The sequence below is a fragment of the Pteropus medius genome, unplaced genomic scaffold (genome assembly GCF_902729225.1).
Source record: "Pteropus medius unplaced genomic scaffold, Ma_sr-lr_union100, whole genome shotgun sequence".
NCBI classification, from domain to species: Eukaryota; Metazoa; Chordata; class Mammalia; order Chiroptera; family Pteropodidae; genus Pteropus; species Pteropus medius.
This window is the reverse complement of record NW_024349800.1, coordinates 47,114,188-47,128,442: the sequence shown is the minus strand read 5'-3', so window position 1 is coordinate 47,128,442 and position 14,255 is coordinate 47,114,188. Positions and strand designations below refer to the sequence as shown.

General features: G+C 34.2%; 1 protein-coding gene across 6 annotated transcripts in view; it reads left to right on the top strand.

The window, feature by feature from the left end:
- The window catches only part of LCLAT1 (lysocardiolipin acyltransferase 1), a 149,527-nt gene that overhangs the window by 35,880 nt on the left and 99,392 nt on the right, over positions 1-14,255 (top strand). For all 6 annotated transcript variants that reach the window (XM_039887478.1, XM_039887479.1, XM_039887481.1 and 3 more), the window contains one exon: positions 11,426-11,594. In XM_039887478.1, coding sequence (XP_039743412.1) covers positions 11,430-11,594 — 165 coding nt within the window. In that variant the 5' untranslated portion in view covers positions 11,426-11,429. Of the gene's footprint in view, positions 1-11,425; positions 11,595-14,255 lie in introns of those variants that run through there.

Genomic DNA, 14,255 nt, shown 5'->3' with positions numbered 1-14,255 from the left:
CACATGGGGAGAGTTCTAGGGTCATTCTCCCCTTGTATTTTGATTTTTACAAGTCTAGGGGAAGAAGATTTTAGAAGTAATGTTTCAGTAACTAAGCAGATGTTCCAGATATCAACCCTGTTATTGTTTGTGCAAAATATACATTTACACATGAACCAAAACCCAGTCATTATCTTTCAGAATAAGTCAGAAAAAATGTTTTATACATTCGTAGTGTTCACCCAGAATTCTGTGCTGTAGAATGACAGTGTTAACGAAATTCAATCTGAAATACTTGGAATAAAAATATTACTTTATTCCATTTATAGTATGAGGTATTAAATAATAAAGACATCTCAAATATTTAAAAACAAAGCCTAGTACAAATAAATACAAATAAAGTATATTATGATGGTATTTCTACCTTTGCTTATAATACTTTGTGGATTTTTTGACTTCCTATCTTAAAATTTTTTCTAGAATAGTGACTATATATGATTTATCCTTGGTTCTACCTCATTGCTCAGATACTTGATAAATGTGTTTCATAAATGAAAATTACACAGCATAGTTTCTTGAGAGTTAAGAACATTTCTAGAATTCCTTTACAACAGAAGACCATTTTAGGCTGCCGTTCAGTTGTTTCTCTAAAGCAGTAATGTCTAAACTTTCTTTGAGTTACATACCTTTCTGATAAGAGTTAGGGACCCTCTCTGCAGACACACACACACACACACACATACATACATACATACATACATACATACATACGTATATACATAAATTAGCTTACAGTTTTAGTGGGTTTATTAACCCATAAATACATTCCATAAATCATCTATGAGTAAACTACCCTTTGCTGTGTGAAGAATAGACATGATAGAAAGGAAACTGATTTAAATATATATATTTTTTCATTTTGCTTGTATCTATGAAAAGAAAAAATACTATGAATGATAGTCAACTTTATTTAACAAAATAATGGTGTTTTCATGTCTTATTAAAGGTAATGACAACTATAGGATTTATAAATGTGATCAGTTTGTGTTGTTTTGATGAATTTTAGTACGAAACAGGAAGAGAAACATTTTGTTCCTTGTCCAGTCAAATAACTTGTTAGGTGCCCCCCCGAAATGGTATTTTATACCTTCCATTGAGTACCAGTAATTTGTATTAGGAAAAAAAATTATTGATGTCAGACTATCAGCTCTTTTATATATGAAAAACATTGTGCCAGTGTCTTCATATTGTATAATTCACATTTTATACTTCTCGTTAGTGGTTTATTCCACCCTCAGTGATATATTAGTGACAGACTTTCATTCAGTCCCTTAATGTAAGGAATCCTGGCTCCTGATTTTTCCCTATGACATGAATGTTGTTGGGATTTTTTTAATTATGTAAAATAATGCTTTTTATACACTATTTGAAGAAAAAACTTTCACAACGCAGAGACAGCCATTGGTAACATTTTGATGTATTCCTGTCTAGTCTTTTTTCTCTTCATTGATTTCACTGTCTAGTTTTTGGTCTCCCTTTTTTCCTCTGGCTTTACTTGTATATACTCTTATTTCTAATTTCTGAGGTGGTAGTTATCCTTATAATTTCTCTTCCTTCAGTGTTCATAACTACTAGGGTAGAGTTGGTTAGAATTATTCATGTCTTGGTAATCTGTCAGCTAATTAACATTTTTTTGTTTTGAGCTATAATTCGCATATCGTATAATTCACCCATTTAAAGTGTACAAGGCAATGGTTTTTAGACTGTTTACAGAGTTCCGCAGCCATCACCACTCTCTAACTTTAGAACATTTTTTTTTTTCACTCCCAAACTTCATACTCATTAGCAGTCACACCTATTCCACCTGCCTCTAGCAGGGGAGAAACACTAACCTACTTTCTGTCTCTACAGATTTGTCTATTCTGGACATTTCATTTAAATAAAATCATACATATAGACTTCTGTGACAATTTCTTTCACTTAACATAATGTTTTCAAAGTCCATTTATTTTATAGCACATGTCAAGTACTTCATTCCGTTTTTGGTTGAATGATACCCACTGAGATGGCTGTACCACTTTTGTTTATTCATTTATCAAATGAAGGATATTTGGGCCATTTCCACTTTTTGACTATTATGAATTGTACTGCTATGAACATAGCAATATTTTTGTGTGGACATATATTTTCATTTAACTTAGGTATATATAAGAGTGGAATTGCTGGGTTATATGGTACTCTATATTTAACATTTGGAGGACTGTAATAAATAATTTGAACAAGGAAAGTAGTCTTGAATAGAAGCTAAGAGATGTAATAGAGTTACACTAACCTGTCTTTTTGAAATGGTTTCATATAGTAGTGTTCCACTTAGTGTGGGTGTATGTGGTTTCTTATAGGGAAACCTTGTGTAATAACAGGAAATAGTTGAAATATAGTACGTATGCTTACCATTTACACAGAAAAAAATTGGTGACATTTTCATTTAAAAAATGCTTGCTGTTAATAATTCATATTGTTAGAAGCAATTTAGAAGAAACAAAACCAAACAGAAATCCTGAGACTTTGGAAAAACTTCCTTATGACTAACCAATCACTGTACAGTGTGCACCGTAAAGAATAACGTCAAGAGATCGGCCTCTTTGTCTTTCTCTTTTGCATCTTAATTCCTCTGAATGTTTTAGTTATTGCCTTAGCCATCTATGGTCCCTTTCTAATGGAAAGAACACTGAGCTAGTAAGAGATGGGAGGGCTCAGCTGCCTCACCACTGGCTTTGCTACTTATGAGCACAAGTTAGGTCCCTTAACTTTCCTGCTCCCCACTTTCTTCATTGGTATAATGAGAGAATCATCTGTGAAACCGACATGTTTAAAGCTCCGTGATCTTAATTCTAGCTCTGGACTTATAAGATTCTACAAACTGATGGTTATATATATGGATTTTTCATGAATTTGTCATTTAATGTATTCTTCCTTGTATTACTTTTATCTGTCCCTCCTTTCTTTTCAAATTCGTTCTTTCTCTACCTAGATGACGTACCCTAGGAAGGTAAAGACTATTTTTTTGCAGTACCTTGCCTGAAGATGGTTAGTGTTTAGTAATGCAAAAATTGAGTTTTAATGACTGTGGAATGACTCTCATTGGTAGTTATTCTCTGTTGAAATGAAATGATCGAAATAATTTGGTAAATTTAGACAGATACTTTAACTTTTTCCTTTTTCTCTTTAAGAGTATGCTTTTAACTAGACATAGGTATAGTCAGAAATGAACATTCTGTTTTTGCTAATGTAACACTAACTTTTTAAATAACTTTTTTTTTTTGCTAGAACTTTATTTATTCTATGAGACTATATGTATTCTTGGGCTCATATTTTACGTATAGGAAGAGTTTCAGTAAACTCGTTTGCTTTCTGACAGTCTGTATACCTCCATCATTCCATTCTTTAATTATACATTTTACTGGGTAGCTCTGCCCCTAAAGGGAAAATCAAAACACGAATTTAAACTTCAAGTTAACGGAAATAAATGCTCTAAAGTAAATTGAATAATGGCTTTGAGTGACCTCTTTTATAGGCGAAGGATCCTTGGGGTGCAAGTGTATTTTAGTTTACCTAGGAGACTTTATCATTCCTATCTCGATTTATGTTTTCAGTGGGTTTTAATTTGTAAAAATGTACTTTGTAAAATACGGTGAACAGTAGTTTGGCCATAAAGTATGGGTTATTTGTACCTCAATATTTAATCATTTTAACTTTGATCATGAGATCATGGAAAAATAGGTATAGCTAGCATTACCAACAAGTCGATTTATTTTGGCTATGCTTAAGCTGCTTCTTTTTTCCTTCCGCCTTTTCTCCCTCCTTTTGTCTTTTCTTTATTTCCTTTTACTATATAATTATCAAATGGAAAAACTGTTCTCTTTTTAAAACATTGCAGAAAGGTCTGTTCCTCTTTGACCACTATCCTTAGTCACAACCTCTTCCATAGAGGCAGCCATAGTAACATCGGTGTGCAACCTTCTACACAGATTTTGTTTTTACATTTTTTTTTTATTATGGTGACATTGATTAACAAAATCTAGTAAGTTTCAGGTGTACAATTTGACAGTAAGGCATATATATATATTGTGTGCTCACCGTATGTTTTTATATTTATCTGTATGAACCATATAGCATAGGGTTTTCTTACTGGGGGATATGGTTCCCTCTTTACGAAAATGGTATATTCTTTTTCACTTACCATCGTGTCCCAGAGAGCTGTTTATTTTAGAAAATATAGCTTGACCTCATTCTTTCTAGCTGTTGCATAGTGTTTTATGATGTTGAATATACCATGGTTTATTTAGCCCTTCCCCCATTAATGGACATTTACGTTTCTGGTTTTTTTTTGTTGTTGTTGTTACAGATAGTGCTGCAATGAAACATCTTTATACTTGCAGTTGAGTATTTCTCTAGGGTAGACATGAGAAGCAATTCTTTACGGTAGGCGTATTCAGTATTATAATAGCTACTTATCAGTTTGCCCTCTAAAATTTATACTGCCTCCAGCTGTGACAGAAACACCAACAAATGATTTTTAGAATATCAAAGACAAAACGGACATTTTTGCCAATCTGTAAGGAAAAATGGTGATTTAATTTCCATTTCCTTGAAAATAATGAGGTTGAACATTCCATTTTATTTATTGACCATTTTTCTTCCTGTAAACTGCATATATTGAATTGGATTACTTATAATGTGTCAGTTTAAATTATTAGATAGATACAAATTTTTTGTAAATATTGTCGAAATATACATACAGAAAGATGAATAAATCACAGTATACATTTCAGTGAATTTTTATAAAGTAAATATACCATGTGTAACTGTCACCCAAATCAAACAGCATTACAAAGCCCTTGAAGCCCCCGGTGCTCCTTCCAGTCACTGCCCCTGCTTCATACCTCCCGGGGTAACCGTTCTTCTAACATTATCGATTATTTGAACTATAGATAAATAGAATCACACAGTACATACTCTCTTCTCTGTGTTAACTTTTGAATACATTTTAAGTAAAAGAATTGCATCAGAGTTTAGAGAATTATGACCATACAGATAATTTCTTCTCTCATTTAACTTCAAAAGAGAAGTAGTGTCATTTTTATATAACCCTAGAGATGTCCTTATACAGTTCTAAGAACTCTCAGACTGGACTCCCCTCCCCCCATGGGGGGCAGGGTTAACAGACTTGTTTTCTGAAATCCTGTTGATTGTTGAAAGTTCTTCATTTTGGGTAGATTTGAGATTTGACCCCTTTCTGCTCTTTAACTGTACTGTTGTTTTATCAAAATTGGTAAACCGTGTTTTCATTTTGTCTAAGTGCTCTGTTACTTTAAATGCCTGCTTACCTTGTACCTTCTTTTTGTGTTTTGGGAAATTATTCTCTTGTGCTGCTTCAGGAAGTGTGAAACTGTCTAGTGTGTCCTTTTCCTTTTACTGTTTGTGTCATTTTCCCAAACAGGTGAAGGTGCCAGAGCAACCTGTATGCATTATCCTTTCAGCTTTCCCTGCCTGCCTTATGAATCCTTGATTGATATGGAAAGGTGTTTCAAGTTCTGTCTTTTTGGCTTATTTTTGTTTGTTTCTTTTGATTTACTTATTAAAGGAGTATATCTTTTTGTCTTCAGCATATTAAAATAAAATTTTTTAGTGATTTCCTGACACTGTGCTTTAGGAGACCTTTTAAAAAAGTTAGTGAAACAAGTAAAGATGAATAAAATCACTACAGGTGACATTCTTTTGAATTTATTTTAAATTAATGGTCTGCTTTCTAAAAGAATTCCAAATGATTAAATAAAAGACATGTGATAATGCCAATAAGAATAAAAATAAAAGATTGTAAGAAGAGAAAGATAATAATAACCATAATCTTTGCTTCTGGAATTGAATTTTAAATTTAGCTATGAGCCACTGTGTTTTGAGAATTGAAAGGAAAACAAATTTAGTTCTCATTGGGGAATGAAGAAGCATACCATTTCATCAGGGGAGACAGATGTGTTTATATTACCAAATTCCCCCAACGCAGCAGCGTTCATGGAATCAGGTCATGTGTATAAACATGCACTGAGGGGTTTGGAAACGTGTTGGTGAGTTTGAAAGAAATTAATTAGCTCATAAATATTTCACTTAAGTTTGTGAAAAAACTAGATCAGTGTGATTGTGTCTGGGTGTGAAGGTATTCCTCTCGCTTACAAGAGTAGTGCATAAAGAGCATTTGGTTTAAATTATTTAAATAATGAACACAGTTAAATTCTTTCACATTGTAATCTCAATAATCAGGCAATGGTTTAGCTATGTGGTAAAATATTTTTGTTTTCATTATTAAGTGATCATTTTGCAATAATTATTACATGTGCATATATATGCAATAGTTGACATTGGTTTTCATGCTTTCATTTTATGTATTTCACTTTGTCCTTTGACTCAAGGTCAACATGTTGTTTATTTTGGAGTAGTCTTGGAAAAATTATGAACTTTTTTCATTTATCTTAACTGATTCCCAAGGATTTTTTTTTTTCTGGTAGAGTATTTGATTAGGGATTATAACAAAGAAAGATAATCCTAGCCTGGATTTATTGTGTTCTTAAAATTTTTATAATTAAGATATTTTTAATTGTAATGTGTTTTTAAATAAAAAATAGAGTAACAAAAGCACACGAATTAAAAAGTGAAAGTTCTGTTTCTTCCCTGTTGCCACCAAAGATAGTAATCACTAAAAACATTGTTGTTGTTGCTAATATATCATATGATTAGAACAGTGTATCATATATGGTATGCGTGCAGATGAGCAAAAATGTCTAAGTCTCGCTGTTTTAAAAGTCATTGTTGGTGAAAACAAAAGTAGCTACCATCCTTAGGAAATAGAATATTGTCAGGACCCTAGGAGCCTCCTGTGTCTCCCCACCATGACAACTATTATTCTTTTATGTTATGCAGTATTTTTCTTTAAAGTTTTACCATGGATGTATGTATTCCTAAACAATATATTTATAATTTTTTTTTTGAAAACTTGAGAAGCATAACCTGTCTACCACCGCCACTATTAGATGAAGACTCGTGGAGGTATAGAGTCTTTGTGATAGTCTGACCTCAGCTTCCCAGAGAGTTGACCGGATCCTTTTCTGGGGAAGATAGTGGGCAAGTTTATACATAAATTAGCCCTGGAAGACCAGAGTCAAGGGCTCACCACAGTCAGAGCATCTGCCGGTACTGCAGATATTGGTGGGATCTTTTTAAAACCTCAGATATACAGTTCCACTATGGCATAACCACTTCCCCCATGAGTGCATGTGAGTGAAGTATGTACAACAGAATAAAGGCCTTTGGAGATTAGGGTACAGGACAGTTGGCCAGATGTTTCTACCTAATGATTTGGTTTTTGACATCAGCCTTGCAGTATTCAAATTTCAGCTTTGAGTTTTAGTAAAATTACAGATTACTTACCTCAGGGACCTTTGGTTTGTTCATGCATAGTTGAATATGTAGGTGTTAAATATCTAAATATCAAGAGCCTCCCATAAAGTGCCTGGCAAATACTAGGTGCAAAAAGGTAGACCTTTGAGAGTGTTTTTTTCCCCAACTTCCTCACGCGTAAAAGTCTAGGTTATGTGATGAGGTCATGTTAAGTGGTGGAGCTGGATACATGCTCCTGGCTCATAGACCTCTGATACCAGCATCTATCAATGCTGGGATTTTTGCCACATGTCCCATGTATTGTATGTTTTAGAGGGTAGAGAGCCCTTTGTTCTTAAGGCTCTTAATCAAACTAACCTGTATACTGATCGAGTCCATGCTTATATATACCATATCATTTTTAACATCCTGAAACATGAATCATCTGCCTTTGTTTTTTTTTTTTTTTTTTACCCATGGTGGCATGCTAAAGGTATCACACCTTTAGTGTGGCTATCTTGGGCTGGGTGTGTGCACTTTGTCCCTAGGACATGTACCCTTGTGATTTCTTACAACTCCCCAGTGTGTACCCTATCCCTCATTAATATGAGCTACAGTTCTCTGCTTTAGCCATGCTGTTTCAGATTTCTGTGACTCTGCATGTTTTGTGTTACTGCCTGGAATAATCTCTCCTCTCCCTCAAACTCTCATTCTCCAAGAGTCTAATGTCTTCATTAGTCTCTTTTAGCACAGTTCATCTGGCCTTACTTTGCTCTACCTTTAACACCTGTTGCATACCTCAATTATACCTCTGTTATAGCATGTATCACATTGAATTGCAATAATTTATTAGCATACGTAGCTTCGGTATTAGACTATGAGAACAATACTAGTTAATATTAGAATTGTGTTAATAAAATAACTAAGATTTTATGAAGTAAAAATATGTATCTTTCTTAAGGAACTATAGGTTTCCCCACTGGATATCTCATTAATCCTTGTCCGAGAGCATCCTCCTACATTGTCGTACTCTAGGAATAAAGTATGCAACTGAGTAAGAAGTCCAGGTGGGCTATGCTTTGGTTCCTGTACTCTATTTTGTCTATTTGATATTGCAATCATCTGAACCATAGCTGGTTAGATAGCTTTGGCGAGTGTCAGAATCAGAATCACATTATGAGCTCGGAAGTAAGTGAGGTAAGAGATCTTATTAACTCATCTTAGGGAAGTGGTCTTATGGGAAAAATTAGTTCTTGGGTTATACTGAAGTATAGCTTTTCAAGATGATCAATAATTTTGTGTTCTGTAACTGTTTGTGGCAATAAAATGGATACTCCATTTTAAAATTGTGATTATTCCTTTATCACAGGCTTTTTTTTGAGAATGTCATCAGTATTATATAAAGAATGCACAAAAATATTAAATTGCAGTGTTTGTGATTATCTGTGATGGGGCCTTTATTTTACAGGATTTTAAAAGATGAGATGTTTGTTTAATTTACCAGTTATATAACCAGACTTTCCCCCAGCAGAAGCTGGGGATCCTCATCCATGGCCTGCCCCAGGTTTTATGTGCTGTACGTTGTGCTAGGGGATGTTAAGGTAAGAAAGGCTTTAGGTTCCTTCACTTAGTTCCTGTGAACTTCTAAAATTTGGAATAATTTTTGTATGAGGTATTAAAAGTTCTGTTTAGAATTGTGACATTTTAATCTTAGAGACTAATTGTTTTTAAAGTGTGTGTTTAATTACAGAAGTAATCTAGTTCTTGAAAAATAAGCATAGTGTGGCATCTTGGACTGAGCATGGACTCTGACACCAAATTACTTGGATTCAGATCCCGGCGCTGCTGTTTACTAGCTTTCTTAATCTTGAGCATGTTATTTAACCACCTCGTGCCTCATTATCCTTATCTATAAAAGGTGGGGTAATGAAAGTACATTACTGTGGGTTGTTGGGAGTGTAAACAAGTTCACACATAAGATACACGAAATAGTGCCTAGCATATTCTAAAAAGCTCACATTGCATGTTTTTTAAATTTATATTTTAATCTACATACAGTAAAAAAATAACTTTTTAAGGCATGTTTTGTGAGTTTCAACAACTGCATAGTCTTATAACTGTCATTGCCATTAGGAAACAGAAGTTTCCTCAACGCTTCCCTGCCCCGCCCCCCCGCTTTCCTTGTGCTGCCCCTTCATATCACACCCTCTCCTCACCCCCAACCTTTGGCAACACTGATCTGTTTCCCCCTTTTCTAGTTTTGCCTTTTCCTGAATGTCATATAAATGAAATCATACAGTAAAAAAGAAATACGTTTTGAGTTGGACTTCCTTCACTCAGCATAATGCATTCGAGATAAACCCAAGATACTGCATGTATCAGTAGTTCATCTTTAGTGCTGAGTAGTATTTCATTCTTTGGATATACAGTTTGTTAATCCATTTACCCCCTGATCAGCATTTGGGTTGTTTCCAGTTTTGGATAATTGTGAATAATGATGTTATAAACACTTATGTACAGGTTTTTGTGTCAACATAAGTTTTCATTTGTCCTGGATATTCAGTAGTGGGATTGCTGGGTAAATGTACAGTTAACATTTTGAGAAACTGCCCAGACTGTTTCCCAGAGTGACCATACCATTTCTTATACCCCCCAAGCAATGCATTTGAGTTCTGATTGCTATGCGTGCTTGCCAGCACTTGATATTGCCAGTTTTTAAAATAAATTTCAGCCACTCTAAATGAGTGTGTAGCTACCATAATTCTTAACCAAGTTCGTCTTGTAAACCCTTGAGACTTGAAAGACGATATAGAATGGGGCTCAGTTAAATGCAGGGCCAGGGAGGAGTTCATAAGGGGACGGAGAGACCATTAGGTTTGTGAGAGCTTGATATGTCTGTCATCGTCACTGTCTTCACTGTTGTATCCCCAAATGACTAACACAGTGCCTGGCACACAGTAGGAGACTCTTTGTATTTTTATTGACTCATTGAGCAAATGATTGAGAGGTAAGGGAAGAAACAAGGAGTAGAATAGAAAATAGTGTTAGATTAGGCTTGGTCTAGTATATTCATGTGATACCCTTTATATCTGTTTAAGTCTGAGTAATCCTAGTATATTCACGTGATACTCTTTATATCTGTTTAAGTCTGTATATAAATACATGTTTGAAAGTTGACTGAATTCCCATCCCCTTTGCAGGAAGAAGCAGAAGGCAGAAAGGAGTCGATGCTACTAACTACTGATTATTCTACTGATTATGTAGAGTTAGGAAAGTCATCTTAACTCTTTGGTCCTCAGCTTCATCACTGTAAAATGAAATCATTTTATTAGATTGTATCTAAGCTCCTTTAACTAGATTTTTTTTTTCTTATAATCACATCAGATATGAAATGGTGTAGTAAGTGAGGAAGAACCCTGCCTGATCCTTTAAGAGGGAGGTGGGGTGGTGGTGGGCAGACAGGGAGCGCAATTATATATGAATACATTGTTAAGGGCTGCTCATCAGGGAGTTTAGGGGTGTCTAAGCAGGTCAAGCTAATGGCTAGTTAGAAACAAACAGTATAGGAGAAGGTAGTTACAGAGTTTTCAAATAGAGTAGCAGCATTGCAGGAATTTTGAGAGGGTATAAAAGGAAGTAGGTGTTGAGAATTCTGTACTTAGAAACTTATTTGGAATATTTTAAGATTTTTACATCCTGGAAAAGTAAATGTACAGGTTTATGTTAATACTAATAAACAGATAAAAAACAAGGGTTCGTAAACGAGGCAGCTTTATTTTTGGAGGTCAGACATTATACATACTCTTTTGAAAGTATCAATTTCTAATGTACTGACAACTTGTTAGACCTGTAGGACATGTAAGAGGGTTTCTACGGTATTCAAGCTCTTATATCCTTTATCAGATCCTTTTCTGTAGCCCTATAGTTAAAAATTATTATATGCATCATTCTGAAATTGAATATGGGCAGTTAGTTATACATATAGTAACAAAATATATCCTTTTATATCTTTCAGAATCATGGTGTCATGGAAAGGGATTTACTTTATACTCACTCTGTTTTGGGGAAGCTTTTTTGGAAGCATTTTCATGCTGGGTCCCTTTTTACCTTTGATGTTTGTAAACCCATCTTGGTATCGCTGGATCAACAACCGCCTCGTGGCAACCTGGCTCACACTTCCTGTGGTAAGTTACACACCAGAAGAGGAGACTGTCTGGACTAAATTGGCTCAACCTATTGATTTTTCCTTTTTAGTGTCAGATTTAGTCAAATGTTAGATTTAAGTCCTTTGTGTTATATATAAGAAGTGCATTTAGAATTTAAAGGGGGAAATATAAAAACTAGAGAGAAATAAAAATAATTCATATCCTTGAAGTTAAATATCTAATTAAGAGATATATAGAAATTGAATTTCTTTCATGTTTTCATGAATTTTCTTATTTTCCTTCATTGAGGTATGCTTTACATATAGTAAAATACACAAATACAGTTAAAGTATTTTTGCATCATTAATTTTATTTTGCATTTCCATTTATTTTACATAACAATGGCATAATTAATTTTAGATAGCAAACTATTTTTTAAACTTGTGATATTGATGTTATCAATTTAATTCTTCCAAGTGATCATAGAATTTAGGATTAAAGTGATTGCCCAGCTGTGGGCTAGGTTCACAACATCTGTAAGGTATTATGTATACATATAAAATGTGTAGCAGATTCTTAGAACAGCCAGATATTCTCTGCCAGGTCGGTTCATGCTCCTCTGAGCACACTTCCCTCTCATCTTGAGCTGGGGACTTGCTGTAGGATTCCAGTCCAGACTCCTGCCTTGTCTGGGACCGAGGAAGCTTTCATCCTTCTCTAAAAATGGAGCGATATGTATGCACCTGCCTTTACCTTGACTAGGTTGTATATCTTGAGAGTATTCTGTTCCTTCTTTCCTGAGCATCACCTAGAACTTAGTGATACTTGGTTTATTGGCCTTTTATAGTGGAGATAATGAATATAATTCCTTAAAGGGAAAACCAGACAGGAAACTTCTTCCTTCAGTTGTTGAAAAATGTTCTTTTACCTGTTTCTTTTGAATTGAATTGTATTTCTCCGCAAACAGACTGCCATTATTATGTTTGTAGAGAGGAGAGTATCACGCTAACGAAATAGAGCCCTCAAGTGGAGATTGATTGAGAAATATTTTCAGAGACAGTGGTGGGTGTACCTACCTTGATGGAGTAGATATTTCTTGTTTCCTGTAAATTGAATTTTAATAAATCATATATAGTACACCCTTCTTTTCATATTTAAAAAGGAACCTTGTGATGAATAACTTTATAAATTGCATTTATTCTCTGTTTACAAGGTTAATTTGGTTTTAAATTTTCATCCAGATATATTTGTTATGAAATGTGATACTGTTAAACTAAAAGCAGCCCTCTACCTCCGTCACTCCTTCCTCTTCTCTCTTTTCTGTTTGCACTAAACCTGTCTACTTTATATGCACAAAGAAAGGGACAGCATACTGGTAGGTAATAAATAATGGTGGTATGGTTGGATATTTAATTCAGGTATTAGAAGAATTAGAAGGTTTTGTTAAAAGGAAAAATCAAAGTAAACTCAAGAATAATGATGAACATAGCTTTTGACCACTATGTGGGAGATATTGTGTTAAGTGCTTTAGGAAGATAGTTTCATTTCAAGTGCCACCATTATCTCAATTTTACAGGAGAGGAAATATAAGCTTTGAGAAGTTAAATAATTTGTCCAAGGTCATACACAGAAGCTAATTATTTAATCACAGCTGAGATTAAACCTTGATTGTCTGCTGCCATTAGAGCCTTAGGTGATAGGAAAACTTTCAAAGATTGGTCAGGGTCACATGGAATCTTAACAGAAGTTCACCGGTACCTCTCGATTATTTCAAAAGAAGGTTTGGAGTTCTTTCAAGCCAGGGACGCCTGACTTGAGAAAAAAATATCTGAGAAACTGATAACTAGCGATAAAATATGTCTCAGTAATGTGATGATTTCCTCACAGTGGAAGAAGAAAGTTGGCAAGAAATAGTCATAGAAAGACTTATTTTTTGCTAGAGGAGCCAAAGATACAGGTTGTTGAAATACCTAGAACAAGGTAAGTGTTATATTTATTGGATGAGTAGGCAAACATGAAGTTTCAAGGTCAAACTGCCCAAACTTTGGTATCAGAGTTTTGCTGGCTTCATAAAGCAAGTTGTGTGCGGTGTTCTCTCCTCCATTTTTGAAAGAAAATTTCATATATATAAATTTTTTTCAGTTGTTGTTTAGGGATTAATGTATCTTTAATGTATCACAGTCCACTTAGAGTTTTTACAAAATCATGTAAAATATAAGAACTTGTAACAGTGTAGTGCATTTATTCTTATATCCTTTGTGCTGCCTACTTACATAATTAACTTCATAATGCAGTTATAACTTTTTGCTTTAAATAGTTGTGTCTTTTAAAGAAATTAGAAGAAAAAGTATAGTCTCTTATTTAAATATTTTCCCTTTTTAGTGTTCTTTATTCTTCTTGTATATTAGAGTTTCCATCTAGTGTCTTTTCCCTTCAGCCTGAAGAACTTCATTTAGCTTTAGCGAGGGCTTCTATAGCTGAATCGTTTTCACTTAATTGAAATTTTCCTTATTTTGCCTTCATTTTTGAATGATAGTGTTGCTGGCTATAACATTTCTGGAATGATATTTTTTTTCTTTCCATACTTTAAAGGTCTGTTTTATGGTTTCCATTGTTTTTGATTAAAAGTTAGCCATCATACATATTGTTGCTTCCCTTTATGTAATGTATCATTTTTCTCTGGCTGCTTTCAATATTTCT